General features: G+C 34.5%; 4 protein-coding genes across 4 annotated transcripts; 2 read left to right on the top strand and 2 right to left on the bottom strand.

Annotated features, from left to right (window-relative positions):
- The first annotated feature begins 9,716 nt into the window (after positions 1–9,716).
- On the top strand, positions 9,717–12,293 carry LOC124910764 (putative pentatricopeptide repeat-containing protein At1g69350, mitochondrial). The gene has a single exon (XM_047451441.1). It carries the CDS (start codon positions 9,815–9,817, stop codon positions 12,071–12,073), a length of 2,259 nt encoding a protein of 752 aa, XP_047307397.1. The 5' UTR covers positions 9,717–9,814; the 3' UTR covers positions 12,074–12,293.
- Positions 12,294–12,462: 169 nt separating this feature from the next.
- On the top strand, positions 12,463–13,875 carry LOC124909670 (scarecrow-like protein 3). The gene has a single exon (XM_047450327.1). The coding sequence runs from the start codon at positions 12,463–12,465 to the stop codon at positions 13,768–13,770; it is 1,308 nt and encodes a 435-aa protein (XP_047306283.1). The 3' UTR covers positions 13,771–13,875.
- Positions 13,876–15,216: 1,341 nt separating this feature from the next.
- Positions 15,217–16,845, bottom strand: LOC124910498 (calmodulin binding protein PICBP-like). The gene has a single exon (XM_047451141.1). The coding sequence runs from the start codon at positions 16,698–16,700 to the stop codon at positions 15,375–15,377; it is 1,326 nt and encodes a 441-aa protein (XP_047307097.1). The 5' UTR covers positions 16,701–16,845; the 3' UTR covers positions 15,217–15,374.
- Positions 16,846–18,289: 1,444 nt separating this feature from the next.
- Positions 18,290–20,113, bottom strand: LOC124945691 (xanthoxin dehydrogenase). The gene is made up of 2 exons (XM_047486168.1): positions 19,992–20,113; positions 18,290–19,235 (listed from the first exon to the last, which is right to left on the bottom strand). The coding sequence occupies exons 1-2, from the start codon at positions 20,036–20,038 to the stop codon at positions 18,443–18,445; spliced, it is 840 nt and encodes a 279-aa protein (XP_047342124.1). The 5' UTR covers positions 20,039–20,113; the 3' UTR covers positions 18,290–18,442.
- Positions 20,114–25,475: the final 5,362 nt, after the last annotated feature.

Here is a 25,475-nt window from a genome sequence, read left to right as displayed (position 1 = left end):
ACTGATCAGTTCGAGCAGCGTCGGACCGGTCGGTTTCAGCAACAAGTAACTGATCAGTTTGAGGAACATCATTTAGTCGGTCGGTATGAGAGTCGGCTGACCAATCGGTTTGAAGAGCATCCGACCGACTAGTAGCATTAGGATCGGCTACCATGGTTGTTTCATTAATGACTACCGATTGAACCTCTAGAGTCGCAGGCTCAATTGTAGTGGTAGGAAGTGCAAGACCTTCCTCCTGAACTTGAACATTTGCTGACACAGATGCGGAATTAAAGAGAGGCGGAGTAGGGATATTTACCTCATGTTGAGGTCCTTTTTGAGAAAACTTAATTTCGCTTGTTTCTCCAGGTATACTTATAACAAAGCTGTTTGTGCTGGCGGTAGACTCAACGTTCGATTTGAGTCTTTTTGAGGACGCGGCACGGGTGGAGGGATTGATACGTTTTGAGCCGCCCATTGACTTTCCTTCTACCATTTTCGCACCGACAATGTTACCGCCACTTGACTGTTGTTCGGAAGCTTCAGAGTTAGTCTCCTTGGCTTTATTAATCCTGGTAATATATCGACCAATAGTGACAACAATCATGATTTTTCTAGAGTTTAACGAGGTACCTAGACTTGTAGGTACATACAAATTCTTCAGAATCCATCCTATTTGTACTGCGAATCTGAGGCTTTGTTTGTTGTGAGGAGACATCATTTTGCACAAAGTGTTAAACAGAACAAGTCCCTAGTTTATGATATCGCCTCTAACAATGGAACCCATCATATCAAACTTAGATTGGGTGATAGTGTCGTAATTTCCGCCTCTTCCATGTAGTGCTTTAGCAGTAATTTCGTAGAGAATGCGATATTCGCACTTTAGATCTTTCTTCTTACTGCTAATGCTCACAAGAGCGGCACTATCAGAAAATATAGATTGCAAGTTGGATAAGGCACCGGGAGACATTGCTTGAGAAAAGTCCCGGCCTTTTGTTGGAAGTTTTAGAGCCTTTGTGAACAACTCTTCAGTAATAGTGAACTCCACACTGTTCACCTTGGTAGAGTCAAAGAATGCCCAGACAACTTCAGTGTAGTAGATGAAGGGACCTTCCAGAAAATGTCTAAGGGCGGAGTCCTCAATAGATCCGAACATCATCCGTATCTCCAATGTTCCAGATTCGTATATGGAATCGAAGTTCACATGCATGATATTTTTAGAGAATGCATTATCCTTAGCCATATCTGTAGGTTTAGAAAAGCAGAAGAAGATGAAGAATGAGTTCTAGATAAAGAGCATAGCAAAATAAAGATATTTTAGGGTTTGTAGGACGTGAAACCAAAATTTCGGCATGCATTGCCTTTAAATAAGGATATGACAGGCTATTTTTCAAAAACCAAAATAGGAGGATACTGAACCGTCATATTTCTGGCGCATGTACCCACACCCTATTAAAAGAGGAAAAATGACGCCTTTTTGAAAGGACATATTTTCAAGACAAAAATTCATTTTTAAACATAAATGTTTTATAACGATTATAAATTAAAAATGTAACTTAGAATAACAAATAAATGCACATATTATTCAATAACCTATGATTTCATTAATAGAAATATAAATAATCGGTTCACAACACAAAATGACCGGTTCACATTTTCCCAATTCTAACTTGATAATGTTAGAAAGATTTGAAGCCTAAAACTAATGACTTGGAGACCCTAAGAGCATTTATTTCTTAGTCTTTGTTGTTTCTATCTTAGTGATGTAAGCATAGACTTTGTCTTTGTTCAAAATCTAGGAAGCTTTGGGACGGGGTCCCATTCCAATATGAGCATGGATATGGAAAAAGAAAGAGCCAAGTTTAGCGACATAACGGGCCAACATTTTTGGGGAGGAGATCATTCTCTTAAGATTTTTGAAATTGACCTTCGACCAGTTGATCGGAACGCCTCTAGTTATGACAACCATCATTTAGAAAACTTTCTTGGAGTAGATGTGGGTGGAGTCTTTTTCCATAATGGATTTGGAAATGATGTCATTGAGGATCTTAAATTCAATTTTTAAGGAGGATTTAACCCATGAGTGCCAACGCAAGTGGAGGAATCTGAGAAGTGTATTGACATTTCATAAATGATGTCACTTGGAGATGGAGGGAACTCGGAGAACCCTTCCGTAGGAAGATCGAAATAACGAGCAAAGCCTTCTTCGGAAAAGGAAAATCCATTTCCTTCAATTTCTGATGTGATGATTGAATCATTGATTACTCTTGTATTTTTAAAGAATTCGAAAACGGCATCTTCGAGGATTGGAGGAGAACCTTCAAGAAATTTTCTCAGTCTTGTGTTTTCGAGAGATTTGAACATGGAGACTATTTCTTCATCCTAAAGGGACAGAACAAAGTCAAAATCGATGACTAGGGTTTTGAGAGCAAAAGCAACATTCATGTTTTTGATTTTGATGAAGAGATATGTCTTTTGTTTGAGAGAGGAAGATATGGATCGATAGAAAGTGGAAACTCAGATCTTTTTGAGTAGATTTTGAGACGCTTTAGATGGATAGTTTTTCTTTAATAAAAACATCATTAAATAGAGGAGTATTTATTTAAGATTCATCATAAATTCCATTGGGCAAAAAAAAGTGACCGATACAAGTATGTTGGTCATAATTTTTGAACGTTGAGACACATATTTTAACATTATTTGAGGAATGACCTTTTAATTTCCGTGAAGGAATATATTCAGACAAATAATGACAAAACTAGACAATTGTCCCATTTTGATTTGAAGATGAAACTACCGAAATATTCATGTATATTAACCAAAACAACTATTTGCATATCCTAAGTTTAAGGGATCGGTTATTTAAGTTTGGAGAAAAACCGCTTCCGCTTAAAAACATAGATTTAACTGAGAGGTAGTTGTTCAATCTTATAAATAACCGATCGACTTGATTTCTATTTTGCTTAAGCCGTTCGGTTTATCTATAGTTATTTTGGCAGAATGATCAAGTCGGTTTCAAAAGGAGAAAACCATTCGGTTTTATCTATCTGATCATTTTATTTTCCCTCTAAATTGATGCACACATAAATTTTATGAAATTATGCAACAAAGACTTTTTGAGAAGCGAAAGCTTCTCCCTAACTCCATGCATGATGTTTTTATGAAAATAATTTTAACACAAATAATTTTGAGAAGCGACGGCTTCTCCCTCAATACATGCCCGGTTTGTATGAAAACATATGTAGTATGAATATTTTGAAAAAGAGGTTGTCCCTAAGTTCATGCCATATTTTAGAAAAATTTAGTTAATATTTGCAAGACCCAAAATGTTTTAAGGTAAGAAAACTTAGTCTCTTGAAGTGGCTTGATAAAGATATCAGCCACATGTTGATCGGTTGAGACATATTCCAGTCGGATATGCTTCTTCACCACATGATCTCGGATGAAGTGGTGCATGATGTCTATATGCTTGGTCCTTGAGTTCAACACCGGATTGTATGTTATAGTTATGGCTCTGGTGTTGTCATAAAAGATTGAGGATTTCTCAGCCTGGATGCCGAAATCTTTTAGTTGTTGTTGGATCCACAATAGCTAAGCACAACAACTTCCAGTAGCAAGATACTTTGCTTCAACCGTTGATGTTGCAATGGAGGTATGCTTATTGCTATACCAAGAGACAAGTCGATCACCAAGGAATTGACAAGTTTTGCTGGTGCTCTTCCTGTCCATCTTACAACCCGCATAATCTGCATTAGAGTAGCTTATCAAATTAAAACTGGAATCCTTCGGATACCACAGTCCCATATTTTGAGTGCCCTTAAGATATTTCTAAATTCTTTTAGTAGCTACATAATGAGATTTTTTAGGATTAGCCTAGAATCTTCCACAAATACCAACACCGAAGAGGATGTCAGCCTGTTTGTTGTTAAGTAGAGCAAAGAACCGATAATTTCACGATATGAAGTGATGTCAACACTTTGACCATTTTCATCCTTATCAAGTTTGATTGATGAGCTCATTGGAGTTGAGGCAGCAGAGCAACTCTCCATGCCGAACTTCTTTAGCAGATCCTTTGTGTAGTTTGCTTGATTGATGAAGGTTCCTCCTTCAAGTTTACGAACTTGAAGGCCTAAGAAGAAGCTTAGCTCTCCTATCATGCTCATCTCAAACTTGTCTGTCATCATCTTAGAAAACTTCTCACACAACTTGGGGTTAATTGAACCAAAAATAATGTCATCAACATATTTGAACAAGTAAAATATGTGAATCTATTTCAAATTTGAATAGCGTTTTATTAACAGATCCTATAGTAAAATCATGATAAAATAGGAACTTAGTAAGTGTATCATACCATGCTCTAGGAGCTTGTTTAAGGTCATAAAGTGTTTTATCCAATCTAAAGACATCACTTATCAAGGCGGGGTTTTTAAAAATGGGAGGATGCTCGACATACACCTCCTCATTTATTATTCCGTTAAGGAAGGAACTCTTAACGTCCATTTGAAAACTTTGAAATTTTTAATAACTGCAAATGCTAAAAAGATTCGAATTGCCTCAAGTCTGACAACAGGAGCAAATGACTCCTCGAAGTCAATGCCTTCCTCCAGTTTGTATCCTTGGGCCACTAGTCTAGCCTTGTTCCTCGTGGCTAAACCATCTTCGCTTAAGTGCAGAAATGTTTGTTTTGACTTGAAACAACACAACAAGATTAAACAACACAACAAGATTAAAGTAATGCAATAGGAAAGAACACACGACACAAATGATGTTTATGGATGTTCAGAGATAAAGCTTCCACGTCACCCCTTCTTCTCAACCTTGATAAATATATTCACTAGAATATTTGATTGAATACAACACTTTTACACAACCCAGTTGATCAACCAGGACTTAGTTACTACTTATTTTTGAACTCTTAGCACACACACTCCGCTGAACAGAAACAGATTATGTCAACTTACAATGCTAACAAATTCACACAGAATAGGTAGAATTTTAATACAAATTTAGAACTCTAACACACTTGAAGGCTTATGACACTTTTAGAGCTTGAAAGAGTTGATGGATTAAGGTTCGTAAAAGGATTGTTTAGAAAAATCGGTGTGAAGCAAGTTGTCCTCTGTCTTCTTAAGTAGGCAAATATCAACGGAGATATTTTACTGCTCAACGAACATATTTTTCTTCATAAGACATCTGTCTTGATCTTGATTGGTTGAGTTCCAAGATAGTACATCAGATGAGATATTCTTTGATCTTGTTTGTACTTGGATGATAATAAGCCAAGTTGTCATTAATGGGATTATGATATGAGGAACGTAAATCTCAGAAGTTTTGACTTGTCTTTGGTTATTTTAGCATAGCTCTATTGTTGCGAAAAATCTCTTCATCGGTCTTTGCACCAAAATGGAAAAAAAATATTGAGGACGCATAAAGCTGATGTCTGCAGCTACTGGAAACGTCCTTATATGGTACCGAGACTAATAGATTGTGAGAAGCAAGAAAATATCATAAGCGCTTCTAAGGAAATGCTGATTTTATTGAAAACCAATTTCAATAAAATACCGAGCGCGCTTCTTATATAACCGAAGTTATATAATACTGAAAGATAAAACCGGATGCGTGTTTTGCAAAATACCGATTAGCAAAATACTGGACGCGTGCCTTGATATAAAATCGATGTGAGAAAAATGTTGACTCCCCTTTAATATAAAACCGAAGTGCAAACTACCGGTTACGTGTTTGTTAGAAATCCGAGCTAAGATAAAATACCGGTTACGTGTTTGTAAAATGCCGATTTTACAAGCTACCGGTTACGCTTTGACAAACTACCGATCTTCGTAAAATGCTAATTGCGCCTTTACAAAATACTAATTTGTAAACTATCGGTTACGTGTTTACAAAATACTGATTTGTAAACTACCGGTTATGTGTTTACAAAATACTGATTTGTTAACTACCGATTTGATAAAAAAAAACTGAATATGCATATGTTCATAAATTGTCGATCTTGTAAAATGCTGATTTTGTAGATAATACCGAACTTTGATCATAGTCGACTTTAATCAAATACCGGACATCTTTTTCTTTCTGGTTTTCTTTAATCTGCACAGAATTAAATTAACATAATTAAGTTCTTATTTAATAGTTAATTAATACTAATAATTAATTATTTATTTGTACTTAACAATTTCTCCCTTTTTGATTATTTAAAATAAATATTCAAAACTTTGTAATTTTATAATCGTTGGCTAATTGTTCTAAGTTAATTAGCTAATTTGATCTAACAATTTCTCCCTCTTTGATTGTTTAGAATAAATTATCAAAACCAATGATTTATTCCTCATCAAATAGTAATAGAAAAGATAACTAATATGAAAAGATAATTAATATGAAAAAACTTATGAATTAGTTAATATATTGAGCCTAATTAATAGGAGATAAATCAATATTTAATTTTATTTGTTTAATACTTTATCAAGAAGAATAATCTCGAGAGAATTATAATATTTTGTTTTTGGAATGTAAGAGACATTGCACATGACTTTTATTTAAGACTGATTATTTGCTCTAAGTATTTGTGAAACTTATATATAAATTCATTAAAGCCTCTATATAATAATTTCAAATTATATTTTATGATATTCCCTTATTTGATATACACTCACATCCATGTGATTACTAACCATGATCGAAAATTTGTGTATCATCAGTTAAATGTTTATTGTCATGCAAAATATTTGATAGAGATTTTTCTAACAGTGTAATCGCTTCGGTTTGTTCGGTTTATTGACTGAAATGAATATTTAAATCGTCGGTCGGTTTGATAGGTTCGATTTTAACTGTTAAAAAATCGGTTTGATCGATTTATTCGATTTATTGACCGAAATGAACATCTAAACCGTTAACGTCGATTTATAAGGTTTAGTTTTAACGGTTAAAAAAACGTTTTGATTGGTTTATTCGATTTGATCTATTTATAATTTTTTTAATATCACTGACAACCTCTCTATATATATATATATATATATATATATATATATATATATATATATATATATATATATATATATATATATATATATATATATAACAAATACTAGGAATAAGATTTGGTAACATATTCATTAATCAATCTAGTCTTTCACACTAAGGCAATAGACGAATTTGTCATGTCGATGGCATAATTTTCAAAAACACAAATGCATTATTTTTACATTTTTTTTTTACTAAATATCAAAATAAAAATGAGTCAACAATTTTAAAATAAAATTTGTTTATAATAATAGTTAATAATTTTGATAGTCTATTAACAAGTTTGTAATTTAATAATATTCTATCATTATTATTAGTTTAAATATGTGTTTTGACATAATAGTTACACTACATTATTTATCATTTTCGGTTTAATGTTCGATTTTTTTCATCTTATTTCAATATTACTTTTTAAAAATTGGATGAGTTTGAACGACTTGAACAGTTTTATTAGCGTTAAACCGACAAAACGAATTATTGAAATCGATTCGATAAAAAGGAAACCGTAATGAATTCGGTTTGATCGATTCAATTTGGTTTGAACAGTTTAGTTAGTATAATTACACCCTTAATTTTTCAATATCACATTGATTGATTTGTTGACTTGTTTTATATCATTATTAATTGTTATGGTGAGATAACTTGAATAACTTAGTCTTTTATAATTATTATAAAGAATATATGATTATTTAATATTTAGATTTAATTATTTTGTTTTATTGTGGAGATATTATTTTATATTATTTGTAATATATATATATATATATAATTTCTTATTTGAATTAAAAAAAAAAAAACTAAGCATTGGAGTATGCTTGTTTCGGGTTTTTGTATTAGGTAATAGGAAAAGGAATAAAATGTGATGTTTGGTAATAATATATATAATTAATAAATAGTAAAATCATTCCCTTATTTTAAGGATTCAGTCAATCCTCTCTCATTTGGGTTATCTAATTTTTATTCTTTCATTACTTTCCATTTCATCTTCTGGCCTTCTTCTCTCCTCAATTTTTTCTTTTCATCAATCATTTTCTCCAACTCCTCTAACTTTCTCTTTAGAATTACAATCATCTTCTTTAGCTGATTAGTTCTCCTTGTATTTCTACCATTGACGCGACCATAACATAAACCCTAAACATAGCTGGTATATTAACATGCGCACCTGACTGCAAATTCGTGAAACCGACGGCAAAGCTAACGCTGCCGAAGAACATGGAGATCGCCTTTGAGGCATAATTCCGTCAATAAACACGACCATTTCGGCGATTCCAATGCGAGCGTGGAAAGAAACGAATGTTCAAGCATTTCGAGTATTTCTCTCTCCCAAGGCTGTTAAATCTCGAGTTAACTCTTAAAATCTTACGATTTTACGATTTCAAATTAGGTTAACGAGTCTGATTTTAAGTAAACTCTTAAATAGGTAAACTCTTACGATTTTAAATTTACGATAATAAGATTTTACGATTTTACGAGTTTATAAATAATTTCGATTTTACGATTCTATACGATTTTACTTTAAAAAATCAAATTTATATTTAAAAATTAAAAAATAAAGTTATTGGTTATTTAAATTAATTAATTAATATAATTAATTTTATAATTATAATTTTTTATAGTGTTATTTATTTATTATTATTATTTAATTAATTTTATATGAAAGTATATAATTTCTTAAAATTGGTTAAGTATAAAATATTTAATTATATATAAAAATAATAATAATATATAACTATTATTTTTTCAAATAAAACTCTTACGATTTCACGTAAACTCTAGATTTTACGAGTTTACAACCGGTTAACGATTTTACGTAAATTCTCGATTTTGACAGCCTTGCTCTCTCCGTCTTCACTCTTCCTTCCTTATTACGACTCGCTATTTTCTGCTTGTCCATTACCTTGGCCACAAACAGAGGCGCATCGGAACCTGTGGAGGATTTTACTTTGGTGTGGTAAACGACACTGATGTCGCCAGAACCGAGGTGTTGTAAGAATCAGAGGTTTGAGATGAGAGTTGACCGGAAGGAGAGTCGGATCTGATCTACCTGATTGATTCCCAGCGGGAGTCGCCGTCTGATACGTCGCGGCTCCTAGAGGAGAAGGAGATGGCAAAGGAAGTTGCGGTCCATGTTGTCTTCGAACCGGAGCTGTTACTTATGTCAATGACAGTAATTGTGGAATTGTATTTTTTATTTTTTAACCAAACACTATCAATTTTGTAATAGTAATAATTAACTAGTTCCAACCAAGCAACACACTCAATCAATCATATACATTCACATTCTCTACCTTTATTAATCTCATTCCTATTTTTATTCTCATTACCTTATTTAAACCAAATGCATTATTTAAATAACCATAACTTAAAAACATCGTATCATTTTTTATCTCTCGTCAAAATCACTTAATTTATTATCAAAAATATTAAAATATAATATATTTTAAATTATTTCTTATTTTCTATGTCTAATCATTCAATTCATTATTTCAAATATTAAAATATAATATAATTTAAATTATTATTTTATACTTTATAATTATATATCAATACTTTTAAATTTTTTTATAAAAAAAAAACAATTATCTTTTCTTCAACATCATTATCCATGTTATGTGCTCCTCATAATCATTATCCATGTTATGTTATAAATAACCTGTATATTTGAATAACCCACTAAGTAAGCAGTCACTAATTGAAACCGCCAACTGACTATGGTTCCAAAATGAACAGATATGAGAAAGAGAGTTGCAGCTGATCGTTGGATTTGAAGCGCTCAACTCAACCTTTTCGATTTTTGCAAACAATGACACAATTCATGCACATGTTCAAGTCATGTTCAAGCTTAAGAACACTATCTCAGATCCATGCTCACTTCTTCATCACCGGTCTTCATCGAGACAGACTAGCCTCAACTAAACTCATCGAATCGTACGCCACTATGGGCGATCTTCAAACCGCAACGCTTGCATTTCAACGTTTTCCCGACCCTGATTCCTTCATGTACGGTATCCTAATCAAATGTTACGTATGGAATGGTTTATTTACAGAAGCTATTGAAACTTACAATCGCATGTTAAACAACAATATTTACATCAATACTTTCATCTTTCCCTCTGTTCTTCGAGCTTGTGCTGGAATTTCTGATCTTATCATGGGCCAGAGAATCCACGGGAAGATAATAAAGCGCGTATTTGAATCCAATTCCGTGGTTGAAACCTCATTACTCAGCATGTACGGCGAAATCGGTTGCTTGAGTGCTGCTCGCAAGGTGTTTGATGAAATGTCAACTAGAGATGTTGTTTCATGGACTTCTCTCATTTCAAGTTATGTGCAGAACGACAAACCGGAGGAAGGGTTGAGTATATTCCGTTCAATGATCCATCAATGTACAGAAGCTATCGAGTCTGTAACAATGCTCGCCGTGGCAGAGGCCTGTTGCCAGTTAGGGTTCTTGAGGTCTGCAAAGTCTGTACATGGCTATGTAACGAGAAAGGAGATTCACGGCCATACTCAACTGGATACTTCTCTAATGAACATGTATGGTAAATGCGGCGACTTACAAAGTGCAGAGACGTTTTTCAACAAATCTGTTCATCGAAAAAACACTTCTTCATGGACGGTGAAGATAACTTGCTTCTATAACAATGGCTGTTATGAGGAAGCATTAAATGCTTTCGTTGAGATGCAAGAAGCTCACATCTTGGCTAATGAAGTAACCATGTTGATTGTTCTCTGTTCTTGTGCTAGGTTAGGTTTTCTCATGAAGGGGAAATCAGCTCATTGTTTTCTTATTAGGAATCATATAGACACTGGCTATGATCTTTTGGGGCAAGCTCTTGTCGATTTATACTCCAATTGTGGAAAGGTAAGTTATTGTCTTTGTTTTTTCGACTCATCTAAAGAGAAAAACATGGTGATATGGAATTTGATGATATGGGCATACACTCAAGAATTTCGTCAAATCGAAGCCTTCAAGCTGTTTGGGACAATGCAAAGCGAAGGGCTATCGCCCGATCCATTTACGTTTTCGAGTGTGCTTACAGCAGTTGGAGACATCTGTTGGGTGGAATTCGGGTATCAAATCCACACTCTTATCATCAAAATTGGTATTTCGTTTTCAAATGAGTACGTCGTGAATTCTCTTATCGACATGTACTCTCATTGCGGTTTAGTGCCTTCTGCGTACAAAGTTTTCGACGAGAGCCCGTTAAACAACGTAACCACTTGGAACACGATGATCTCGGGCTTCTCTCGAAATGGTAATTCAAAGGAAGCTGTCAATCTCTTCGAAAGAATGTTAAAAAACCACGTAGAGATCGATGAAGTGAGTCTTTTAACTGCGATTCAAGCATGCTCGAGTTTGGGATCATCCAAGAAAGGGAAATGGGTTCATCACAAACTCATAGTTTATGGCTTATCAACGGACATATACATGGATACGACATTGATCGACATGTACGCTAAATGCGGCGAGCTTCAAGTGGCTCAAGCAATCTTCGAAAGGATGAATGAACGAACAGTAGCAACATGGACCGCGATCATATCCGCATACGGAGCCCACGGAGAGATCAATTCGGCCATATTTCTCTTCGACGAAATGATAAAATCGGGAATAAAACCAAATGAGAAAACCTTCATGAGTATTCTATCGGCGTGTAGTCATTCCGGTTACGTTGAAGAAGGAAAACGATATTTTAACTCGATGGTTGAGGATTTCGCGATCGAACCAACGATAAACCATTTTTCGTGTATGGTGGATCTTCTGAGTCGAGCTGGGGATATCGACGGGGCGTACAGGATCATCAGAACGATGCCTCACGCCCCGGTCGCTAGCGTTTGGGGAGCGTTGCTCAACGGTTGTCGAATTCACGGGAGGATGGAGGAAATGGAGAGCTTTATGAGAAGGCTTGGTGAAGTCGAAACCGATGATTCCGGGTATTATACTTTACTTTCTAATATTTATGCTCAAAGAGAGGATTGGGAAAAATGTAGAATGGTTAGATTGGTGATGAAAGAAAGTGGCCTTAGTAAGGTACATGGATATAGCTTAGTTGAGAATTGATAGGTGGAAATTGAAAACCTTGTTAGAATAAATAATTCATAGGATTCCTTTAGGCATTGTCAAACAAGAAAAAAAACAGGTAGAGTTTACATAGGAAACGTTAAACCATCTTAAGATTATAAGTATATTCTTAGAATTATAAGTATATCTTATTATTCTTCTTATCCCTATGAAGAATTGTTTATTGTAGTTTTATTATTCTTCATGCATAAATTAGATTTTTATCTATAATCATTTTATATCATCGAGTCTGAATTGGGTATATGTTAAATCTAAATATTTATTGTCCTTTTAGTTCCTATATATATTCATTTGAAATAGAACTTCCTTGGAAGATGATAACTAGGATTTTTCATCAATCACAAAAAACCATTTGCGGGCAGTAGATGATGGTGCTGTTTCCGTCACCTTCGCCACCGGGGGGCGATGTTACGCCGTTCCGGTGGCTGAGGGAGACGATGAACTCAGAAGAAAGAGGTCTGAGTTTAATCAGTCTTCTTGTGGGTTGTGCTGGTCACATTTCTTCTGGTAATTTCGATAATGCCATGGCTTTACTTGTACAAATAGACCATCTTGCTACTCTTGATGGAGATAGAATGCAGAGGATCGCTTGTTATTTCAATAAAGCTTTTGCGGATCGAATTCTTAAAAGTAGTTGGTCTGGATATGGAGCTTTGAATTCAACAAACAGAACCTCTGTTTTTGAAGATATCCAAATTCGAAGGTTGTTCTTCGAGTTATGTCCATTCTTAAGGATTTCATATTCGATCACTAACGAAGCCATAATAGAAGCTATGGAAGGAGAGAAAATGGTGCATATTGTAGATCTTAATTGTTTTGCTCCTGATCAATGGGTTAATCTTCTTCATTCTTTAAGAGCTCGACCGGAAGGACCACCGATGTTGAGAATCACCGGCGTTCATGAACAACAAGAGGTTTTAAACTTAATGGGTCGTCGGCTTAAAGAAGAAGCAGATAGATTAACCGTTCCGTTTCGCTTCAATCCCATCGCTTCTAAACTCGAACTTCTCGATATAGAAAGCTTGCACAAGTCCGGAGAAGCCCTCGCGATTTGTTCCCTTCTTAAACTTAACTCTCTCCTTGCGTTGGAGGACACGAACTCGAACTCGACTTGCAGCCCGGGTTCGACAGCGTCCTCCTCGTCTTCTTCTTCGCCACTCCAGACGAGAATGATCGCGGGTTTTTTGAATTCTCTTTATGGGCTTTCTCCGAAAATCTTGGTAATGATGGAGCAAGAATGGAACGGAAACAACAATGTTAACTTAGTGGAAAGAGTGGAGGAATCGATGAACTTCTACGGAGCTTTGTTCGATTCGTTGGAGGCTAATTTTCCGAGGATGTCGCCGGAGAGGGAGAAGATTGAGAAGATGATGTTCGGAGAGGAAATCAAGAACATTGTGGCTTGTGAGGGTGCGGAGAGAAGGGAGAGGCATGAGAAGTTAGAGAGATGGATGCCGAGGTTAGAGTTGGGTGGATTTTGGAATGTTCCATTTAATTATCATGGAAGACTTCAAGCAATGAGATTGTTGCGTAGTTGTGGGTTTGATGGGTTTGATATTAAAGATCAAAAAGGTTGTTTGGTCATTTGTTGGAAACATATTCCTCTCTATTCCATTTCTGCTTGGAGATTAAGATATTCCGGTGATACTCCGGCGATTTACGGATCACTCTCTTAGGGTTTTGACAACTTCTTGTTTTTGTTTTCTTAAATAAGTCTATAACTAAGAGCAGTTATCCCATCGATAAATGCAACCGATCTTCCTGTTTCAATGTCTTTGTTAGTGGTCTTATACCACGTTAAAGACTAAGGTTTTAATAACACGGTCATATGATCTTGTACATAGTATGATCCTGGATTGTTAGTTATGTTCTAATTATTGGTTCGGTATCACCATGAACGGTGAACCATAAAAAAAAAATTGGGGTGGTTTAAAATTTGGTTGTGAAATTTATGAATAAAATGGATAAATTAACGAAATTATAGCCGTTTTTAGAAGGGTTAGTTAGTTAAAAAACTAAATAAATATAAGTTGAGTCGGTTTTATTCTATGAAACAAGTTTTGGTGATAAAAATTAAATTATATTAACGGAAAAGACGATATTGACAAGAAAGTGTTTTGTTTAGTCATACTTTTACCAAAAAAATTGTGTGAAATAAATTGAATAGAGTATATTTTTTCAGTATAAAGAGTAAAAGTTATATCGTATCGAAATCAAGGTATATCGAAATTAAGATATGATAAATATATAAATTTTTCAGTACCGAAATTTTTGATAAAGTATAATGTATGGATAAAATATTAATTCCTGATGGTAAGGATAAATGATTACCAATTTAAATGTTCCTCCTCCTCCCTAACTCTTATATATTTATTTATTGAATAAGTGTTATTATGAATTGAGATCATATATTTGGTTCTATAAGCATAGGTTGAAATAAGTTAAAAATAATATAAGATTTAATTAAATCAATTAAAATTTAGTTCTTAAAATCTTCTCATTTGTAAAAAATTTAATGATTTTGAGTTTAGGTGAACTTTAAAATTATACTATTTTAATTTTATGATAATATAAATTATTTTGATTTTATAAAAATAAAGTGAATTTATATTTATTTATTAAAAAGAATTAATTATTCAAACAAATAAACTCATTAAATTAATTTTATAATTATAATTTTTATTTTTAGTATCATTTATTTATTATTGTTTTTTAAATTAATTTTATATTTAATTATATAACTTTTAAAAATAAATTCTTACAATTTTACAAATGCATTGACATAACAAATTTAGCATAAAAATAATGAAGTTATTTATTTTATTTTTACACAATGATTTATTTATTTTAAGACTCTTACCTTCACTATAATAACTTTTTTTTAGTTGGATTTAGTTTAAACCTTTTTAACAAGAACGGTTTAATAAGAATGGAACATTAAAACTCAAATTTAGTCTACAAGATAAGCTAGCATTATGGGTTATCTATCCCCAAACTTCAAATTGAACTTGACAATTTGCATTTGTTTTGAAAGTAGATCAATAGACAAAACTAGTCTTTAATTAGTTCAAAGCCAAACCAATCATAAGATACACATCAAAAGCCAAACCAATCATTAGACATAAATAAACATCAAAGCCAAACCAATATTCAAATCCAATCCATAGTTTTTACAGTTAGAAGGGATAACCAAATAACACATTCTAACTTTTAGTAAGCAGTACATTTACATCTTAGCATTATTTACACAACCAACCTTAATCAGTAAATATCCATATCATCATATGCATGCTTGAATAATTGGCCTTGAATGATTCATTCCCACCGGTGACGACGACATCGATCGATCAAATTGGTGTATCGGTATCACTTTCTCGAAAGCTTCCACCAGTAAACCAACCCTCTTCTTTCGTGCAGAACCGAGTTTATTAACAGCCTGCTGAATTGCATAATCAAGCATCCATTCTTCTGAATTCTTCTTGTCATCCAATTCTTGATGTTTCAGATCAACCTTCTCTGTTTCAGGTCCATTCTCAACATCTAAGTAATTTGGCTGCTTAGGATTAAACCCTTTTTGTTCTTCATCAATTTCTTCCAATCCCCTATCAGATTTCACTATCTTCAGATGATCAAGATGATCAAGATCAATTGTTTGAACTTCATCCTCTTCTTCTAGTTGCCCATTGCCACTCATCTCATCAGATTTCACTATCTTCATATGATCAAGATGATCAAGATCAATTCTTTGAACTTCATCCTCTTCTTCTAGTTGCCCATTGCCACTCATCTCATCAATAGATTTCTCAACATTAAATTCTTCCAAGATTTCATCAAGATTGTTAATTTCGTCTGAAACCTCCGCTTCTTCCTCAACATCATCATCCATTTCCATCTCAAGATCTTCAGACTGTTCTGATTCATTGTCGGTGCTAGGAATTTCAAGTATCTGTCTCTCTAGACATTCAGACTGTTCTGGGTCATTGTCGGTGGTAATATCAGGATCATCAACGTTTTCCGGCCGGTCACCGCCGGTGGATTCCGGTGGAGGGGATAGACAAGAGGTCTTAAGGATTTGTCGCTTTGTCGATATGAAACGGTTAAGGGGAGGCAAAGGAGGATTATGATGATGATGTCCATTTAAAGAACAATATGTATAATGACAGACCTTGAAGATAGACGTCCCTTCCAGTTGAGTGCTTCCATGGTTTAATTCAAGAAAAGCTGGAAACTTTGAATCTTTGAGAGTCGAAGAACAAGTATCTCTGTTAATTAAAACAGAAGGGTTTTTCTTCGTTGAAGATCTTGGAGATTTAAAGCTAGTAGTTTTCCTTAAATTCTTCAAGCTATCTTTCTTAGCATCGAAACTGCTTGTGGACTTCATGTAGTTGGGCGGCGGCTTTCCGGATTCTGAAACTTCCTTTGAGAAATTTGATCTTGATTTCTTCATCTTGTTGTTGTTGAGGTCAGAAGGTCCTCTGTTCATGGAGTCTTCAAGGTAGTTTGGAGAAGATGGGTTTATTAGCATCTTCTTGACAGTTTTAAGATGATGATGATGATCAGATGGTTGGAATAAGTTGAGATTGGTGGGTTTGTTTCTTTGAACCATGTTTAAAGAAAGATGAGATTCTGAGGTGGGTTGCTTCTTGCCTTCTTCTTCTTCTTCTTCTTTTCTTCTTTGTTCTTGAGATGAAGAAAGAAATAATAGTTTCTCTCTTCTTGTGTTGGTGGGTTGAGAGAGAAAAAGTATAATTTTCTTGGCATATCAACTTTGGAAAAAGAGTAATAATGGATGATGGGCCATGAGGTTATGATTTAAAGAAAAAAAAAATTTAATTAATATTGTTTTCTAATGTTATTTGAAAGAAAAATTATCATTAATTTTAGTTTCTAAGATTAATTTTAAATATAATGTAAACAGTCAACAAGAAATACAATAAAATGATTTTCTCATGTGAAGCCAAATAGCCAATATGGAGGATATGACAAGGAAACCAACTCCATTTTGATTACTTATTTCATATTTATTGTCTTGTCTTATTGTTTTCTTGTCAAATTATATAATTTTTTAATTCTATTTTTTAATATTTTATAACATGATCTAAGTAATTATTTGTATACATATTTTGAAGAAAATAAAAAAACTACTTCAAATTACTCAACTAAACTCAACCAACTTAATGAATTATAGTTAAAATTTAAATCATAATTAAAATTTAGAAATTATTGCATAATTTAGAAATTATTGCATAATTTAGAAATTATTGCATAATTTAGTTAGAATTCAGAGTTCATGATTAAACTTTTCTAAAATTATTAAAATTCTTCTACAATACATATTTAAAAAATATATAATAATAATACTAAAGTTCTTTTTCTGTTTTGAAAAAATATTTACTCTTAAAACTGATTTATATGTATTTTTTTTTATTATGGTTGAATTTAAAAAATAATAAATTTTAGTTATATTTGAATTATTTAGCCAACAAAATTGACCGACTGGTACAACTAATTAACTGAAACTAATTGTTTGCTATATGGTTGGGTGTGCACTTTAAAAATTATTCAAATTAAATACTTATATGTTGTTTTCAGATAAATTATATTTTTTTTTATCTTTTATTTTACATATAAGTTTAAATTTATTTTTGTTCAAAATGATAATAGAAAAATTAAGATAGAGAGGAAAGAGACAAAACTGTATAGCATCATTAATAATTTTCTAATTGTTTTAGTTTATAGAAAATAAAGTTATTTTTATCTTAAAAATTTCATTGTGATGTTAAACTTAATAATTAAGAAAGATATTTAGATTTTGATAGTATTTTAATTTTAAAAATTAAATTAAATAAAATTGGAAAGCAATAAATTAAGCTTAAACTAATACTTTTGTAAGAAAGTAACCAATAATTTAGAATCTATTCAGAACAAAAATCTGACCAAAAAAAAAGTTTTCAAATAATGTAGGTCCATGTTTATGTTTTAAAAAAAAGTAATTGTAATATCAACATCAAGAAAAATATAAATAGAAAAATAATTAAAATATAGAACTTTAAAATTTCTAGTAAATTCTCTAAAGGTGAGCAGTGGACGGCGGAAAGTGGGCCGCCGGTAGGACCTCCGGCCGTCCAAACCGCCCCAATCCACAAAATAATAAAGAAGTCCCCAAAATTTATTAATTTATTAAATAGATTCAAATAGTTTATAATATACTTATTAATAAACCAACTTCCCCAATCAAAGTATTAAAACAATCCGATTTGGTAAATTAATTCTAAGCACTTAAAAAACATTGATTTCAAACTTTAAATTCTCTAACACTTAAAAAACATTGATTTCAACGTTAAATTCTCAACGAAAAACACGAAGAACGTGATTTGTACATGTGAAACCGCCATCAAGCATCAAGTTATCCCCGCTAATGTACCTCGACTCATCGCTAGCCAAGAACAAAGCCGCATTCGCCACATCATCGACAGTTAATTCCACGCCTTGTAAATTAGCGTTCTTACTAACAAAGCTCCTAAATCCCGCCATAACATCCTCGGTCCTCTCCTCCTCGTGAAGGTGCGCAACCGCCAAGCTCGTGGTGACAGCATAAGGCGAGATGCAATTCACGCGTATCCCGTGGTTTCCCATCTCCGCAGCGACGTTCCTAGTAAGCCCGAGAACCGCGTGTTTGGATGCGGTGTATGCGTGAGGCCCCATCCCTCCAATCACGCTCGCGACGCTGCAGATCGACACGATCGATCCCTTCTTCATAGGGATCATTGCACGGGCTGCATGCTTCATTCCGAGGAAAACACCCTTCACGTTCACGTCGAACACCCTCTCGAATATCGAGAGGTCGAACTCGCGAATGTCAGGACAAGGTGGACCTCCTATCCCGGCATTGTTGATCATGATATCGAGTGTCCCGAACCGTTCGACGGTGAAGTCCACCGCGCGACGGACGTCGTCCTCAACCGTGACATCGCAGTGAATATAGCTGGTTTCGGAACCTAGGACTTGGCAGAGACGGTGACCGAGTTCGTCTTGAACATCGACGAAACATACTTTTGCACCATGTTTGTTAAACAAACGAACGATGGCTTCGCCGATGCCTGTTGCACCTCCCGTCACTAGAGCTACCTTACCGACCAACCTAAATGAAAGAAACATAATAACTCATGTAAAACATGTTCAATCAGGTTCAATTTATAATTTAGGAACAAATAACAACTTGTGTTCTTCAATATACATTTGAAAATTCATTTGATCGGCAAATTCTTCTAAAACTATTCAGCATTTTCAGCCTTAAACATAGAAATGTATGTATAGTAAAAAGGTAGAAGATCACGAAAGAGGCTACCATCTGCAGTGAGCAAAATTATATAACCTAGGAATTCAGAACATGTTCATGGAGAAACAATGATTGAACAAAGAACATGATTAGAGATTTACAAATTTCTGATCATATTGTCTGCTTAACATAATCAAACATTGAGAGATCTAATAATTAACATTGAACTGAACTGAACTGAAGAATGTAATAACTCTTATAAACCTAATTAAATCGATTTGATGGTATACCTAAAAGCGGTTATACTGATGATGAACAATGAGAAATTAATTTTTTCCTCTTTTTCTCAACTACAGATCTCTCAGTTAAGCTGCAGACACATGGAAATAATCTAAGAACAACTAATGTTTTTCCTTCCGATTCGACATCTTTAGCTTATATCTCTCCTCCATCTATCTGTTTCTGAAAGTAATTAACGAATCTCATCTCATCTACTCAATCAATCAATCGTATGATAAATGAAATGAAAAGAAAATTGAAATTCCAGCAATGATGCTGCGATTCAAAAACGCAAAATCACAAGGTAATGAATGAATGGAGGAAGAGGCTGAGATTTACCTCTGGGAGAGAAGAGAAGAATCGGTGGAAATAGCTGGAGCTGCCATGCGATTTGAAATCAATCCGTCCTTTGACTCCCTACTCTCTCACTAGTCTTAAGAAACACGGTCCTGGTCAATTTGTTTTCTTTCCCAATTTTATAGTGAAGAACAATCAAACAAATTAAAATACACGTGTGTATGATGCAAGCATTTAGGCCTTGTTTGAAGAAGTGGTTTTTTGAATTTTGTCTGGATTTTATTCAAAAAAACCCTTTGCTTCATAAAAAGTAGGAAAAAACTTGTTTTTAAAATTTAAAGACTAATTTGCCCTTTGACTTTAAAGATATGGGGTAGGTGAGAAAACGATGGTTTAGAGAGAGAAAATAAAATAAGAGGATAGTTTTGGTATTTAAATGATAAAATTATTTGATTTGATGATTGTTAAGATGTTTGGGTTTTGGGATAAAAACTGGGCTTTATCTCAAAAACCACTTCATCAAACGAGGCCTTATACAAAAAAAAAAAAAAAAAAAAAAAAAAAAAAAAAAATCTATCTAATAATAATATATGCATGCAATCTGAAACAAAATTACATGAATAATTTTAAATATTATTTTGTACTTATCCTTAATCAACATTTAATGACTATACTTTTACTTTTCTAAATCATATTCATATATATCCTCAAAAATATATATCTTTTTTGGTCCATTACATGTCAAAAGTTTATTGTTGTTAGAATCCTCTTACATCATTATCAATCTGAAATGATAGATAGACACATATGTATATCACTAATTTAAGATGACAGTGTAATACACTCATTTTTTTTCAACCAAACAAAGAAGAAGCATAAATGATGTTTTGTAAAGTTTTTAGTAATTTATTAAAAATGATTTCGAGATAAATAAATCATTTAAATCCACTATTTTCAAAATTATTCTAAAAAGTATTTCAAAACTACTGAATTAACCACGTAATCTCAAAAAATTATAGAATTTGGAGTTTTAACAAAAAAAAAAAATAAAAAAAAATTGTGAATTAAAACATAAACCTAAAAACAAAACAAAATAAAAAAGATGCACTAACAACGTTTGGACCGCCCGCGCGCCTGATGATCAACGCTTTTGGACCACCAACGTGCTTCCACAATCTAACACCGAGAAAGCTGTTGAGTTTTTTTGTTTCCTTAGTCCATGAGTAAAAGCCCAGCAAATAGGCCCATCTTGGGTCCCCACTTAATTAACTTATTTGGGAGCAATATAAAATGGGAGAAAGTTTCTTTTGCAAGAAATAAGAGCAAAAGAAAGAGAGAGAAAATCAAAAAAGAAAAGAGAGAAAAACTTAAGTTCCAGCAGCCTTAGTGTTTTGATGATTGCCGGAGTTTGCACCGTTGGATCGTCCTAATTTTTTGGACAGCAGCTTCACAACTTCTGGGCCAACATTCTGGACGGTGAGATTGGATTCTGAGCTCTGGAGGTCGGGGTTTCGTTGCTGGAACAGTAACAATTGTTTTTGGTGATATTCTTTCTTTCTTGTTCTTTGATTGTTTATATATCTTTGATGTGCATGTTTCCAAGGGTATTATGAATATGTATGCCTCTAGTATTGTCTAGAGAAAACTTTTTGTATTGCTCTCTTGCTGGTGATAGTGAATTTTAAGCGGCACTAGGTGTCCCGTGGTTTTTACCCATTGAGGGATTTTCCACGCTAAAATTCTGTGTTGTTTGTGTGTGCTTGCTTGGTGTGTTACTCACTGTTTTAGGGCTGTGTTGATTGCATTTTGTATACCTATTTGTTAGCTTTCTCACATGTTTAAACGGTTTGGGAAAGTGTTGTCAAACGAAGGATAAATTCCGCATTTGTTGTTTACCGTTGTGGTGCATTTCCATCAAAGTGGTATCAGAGCCTTGGTTGCTTATTTGTGAATTGAACTGTTTGAACGATGGAAACTAATACAAGTAGGATGATTAATTTTAATCGTTTTAATTATCATGTTTGGAAGGCAAAAATGGAAGATCTCCTATATGTGAAAGATTATTACTTACCTGTTTTTGCTACTGATAAACCTGAGAATAAAACAGATGCAGAATGGACTATTTTGCATAGACAGGTTTGTGGATATATTCGGCAATGGGTGGAGGATAATGTACTGAATCATATTATTGGGGAGACACATGCTCGTACTTTGTGGAACAAGCTTGAACAATTGTATGCTCGGAAGACTGGGAACAATAAATTGTTTTTGATTAAGAAATTGATTAAGTTACAATACAAAGATGGCACTCCTATTACAGATCACTTAAATGCATTTCAGGGCATTGTGAATCAACTTTCCGGAATGGGTATCAAGTTTGATGATGAGATTCAAGGTCTATGGTTACTTGGTACATTACCGGATTCTTGGGAGACTTTTAGGGCATCCTTGTCCAACTCTGCACCGAATGGTATTATCACCATGGAATTGGCTAAGGGCAGTGTTATGAATGAAGATATGAGAAGAAAGTCACAGGGTTCCTCTTCAATATCAGATGTCTTGGTCTTTGAAAAGCGGGGGAGAAGTCAGAGTAGAGGTCCGGGTAACAAAGGAAATCAGCGTGGTATTAGCAACTCCGGTAAAGGGAAGTATGCTAATGTTGAGTGTTACTATTGTGGTAAAAAGGGGCACACAGTAAAGTTCTGCAGACAGGCAAAAAAAGAGAACAAGAAGAAAAACTACAACAACCAGAACAACAATCAAAGGAAAGATGACGATGGCAGTGACAAGGTTGAAGTGAATACTATCACTAATGATTTCTTTGTTTGTTGTGATGATAATTTGGTGAACTTTGCACATGATGAGGCGAGATGGGTGATTAACAGTGGAGCTTCGTGTCATGTTACATCACGAAGAGATTTTTATTCATCTTACACTCCAGGTGATTTTGGGATGTCAAGATGGGTAATAGTGGGCTATCAAAGGTTGTTGGCATTGGAGAAGTCTGTTTGAAATTTGATACTGGGATGAAGTTGGTTTTACAAAATGTAAAACATGTCCCGGATATGAGATTAAATTTGATTTCTACAGGTTTACTTGATGATGATGGGTACACCAACTACTTTGGTAATGGTTTGTGGAAACTCACTCGTGGTTCTTTGATCGTGGCAAGAGGTAAAATGTGCTCAAAGTTGTATGTGGTACAACCGAAGATCTCCAAGAGCATTGTTAATGCTGTGGAGAATGCTGACATGACTGAGATATGGCATAAGAGACTTAGCCATATGAGTGAAAAAGGCATGGCTTTGTTGTCAAAGAAGGAAGTGTTATCAGGTGTAAATGATGTCCAGTTGAAGAGGTGTTCTCATTGTCTTGTAGGTAAACAAAACAGAGTTTCCTTCAAGAGTCATCCTCCCTACAGAAGAGAGAACATACTTGATCTTGTTCATTCCGATGTTTGTGGTCCTATGAAGACAAAAACACTTGGTGGTTGCTCATATTTTGTCACATTCATTGATGATCACTCCCGGAAGGTATGGCTTTATACTTTGAAGTCTAAAGATCAAGTTTTAGATGTGTTTAAGCAGTTTCATGCCTCAGTTGAGAGAGACTGGAAAAAGCTCAAGTGTATTCGGACAGACAATGGAGGTGAATACATTGGGCCGTTTGATGCTTACTGTAGAGAGCATGGTATTCGGCATCAAAAGACTCCTCTAAAGACACCACAGTTGAATGGCTTAGTAGAGCGGATGAACAGAACATTGGCTGAGAGTGTTAGATGTTTGCTTTCACATTCAGGGTTGCCGCGTTCCTTTTGGGGTGAAGCGTTGAACACGGCGGTACACGTTATTAATCTAACCCCTTGTGTTCCTTTGCAGTTTGATGTTCCTAACAGGGTTTGGAGTGACAATGATGTTTCTTACACTCACTTGCGAGTCTTTGGATGCAAGGCATTTGTGCATATTCCCAAAGATGAAAGGTCAAAGCTTGATGTGAAGTCTAAGCTTTGCGTTCCTTGGCTATGGCAATGATGAGTTTGGATACAGGCTTTATGATCCAGTTCAGAAGAAGCTTGTTCGAAGCCGAGATGTTGTGTTTATTGAAGATCAGATTTTGAAGGATGTTGAGAAGTCAGAGACAATTCCTCGACATAGTGATGATCTTATTGATTTGGGTCCAGTTCCTATACAACATATTAACACACAGGTTGGAGATGATGTTCCTATTGATGACCATGGTGCTGATGATGTTGATGCTCAAGAGCAAGATGTAGATGAAGTTGTTCATCCAGAGTTACCAATTCCAGACATGCCACCATGTATTCCACTTAGACGGTCTACGAGAGATCGTATTCCTTCTGTACGTTATTTTGCAAATGAGTATGTTCTTCTCACTAATGAGGGGGAGCCTGAGTGTTATGCAGAAACTATAGAAGATGAGCACAAGAAAGAATGGGCTGAAGCTATGCAAGATGAGATGGATTCCTAGTATAAGAACAATACTTATGAGTTGGTGAAGTTGCCTAAAGGCAAGAGAGCTTTGAAGAACAAGTGGGTTTATAAGGTGAAGACTGATGAGCTCACCTCACAACCCAGATACAAAGCTAGATTGGTGGTCAAAGGATTCAGCCAGAAAAAGGGTATTGATTTCGATGAGATTTTCTCTCCAGTTGTGAAGATGGGTTCTATTCGGGTGGTTCTCGGTTTAGCGGTTAGTCTTGATCTTGAGGTTGAGCAGATGGATGTTAAGACTGCTTTCCTTCACGGTGAATTAGATAAAGAAATCTATATAGAGCAGCCTGAAGGGTTTCAAGTAGAAGGTAAAGAAGATTATGTGTGTAGACTTCAGAAAAGTCTATATGGGCTGAAGCAGGCACCGAGACAATGGTATAAGAAGTTTGAGTCTGTTATGGGGGAGCAAGGCTACCGAAAGACTACTTCAGATCATTGAGTTTTCTTTCAGAGGTTTGGTGATGATGATTTCATCATTTTATTGCTTTATGTTGATGACATGCTTATCGTTGGCAAGAATGCAGGAAGAATTGCTAAGTTGAAACAACAGTTGAGCAAGTCTTTTGCAATGAAAGACTTGGGGCCAGTGAAACAGATTCTTGGGGTACGGATCACTCGAGATAGAGCTGCCAAGAAGTTGCACATGTCACAAGAGCGATACATTGAGAATGTGCTTTGTAGGTTCAACATGGACAAAGATAAAGTGGTTAGTTCTCCTCTTACTACCAACTTTAAACTAACAGGTAAAGATTGTACTACTTCAAAGGAGGACATTGAAGATATGGATAAGGTTCCATATGCCTCAGCGGTTGGTAGCTTGATGTATGCTATGGTATGTACAAGGCCGGATTTAGCTCATGCAGTTGGTGCTGTTAGTCGGTTTCTGTCAAATCCTGGTAGGAAGCATTGTGAAGCAGTTAAATGGATTCTCAGATATCTGTGCGGTACTTCCAAATTGGGTATCACATTTGGAAATGAAAAGCCGGTGCTTATGGGATACACAGATTCTGATATG

This window comes from Impatiens glandulifera, chromosome 7 (assembly GCF_907164915.1).
Source record: "Impatiens glandulifera chromosome 7, dImpGla2.1, whole genome shotgun sequence".
NCBI classification, from domain to species: Eukaryota; Viridiplantae; Streptophyta; class Magnoliopsida; order Ericales; family Balsaminaceae; genus Impatiens; species Impatiens glandulifera.
The sequence above is the reverse complement of the archived record's forward strand: the minus strand, read 5'-3'. Positions and strand labels throughout refer to the sequence as shown.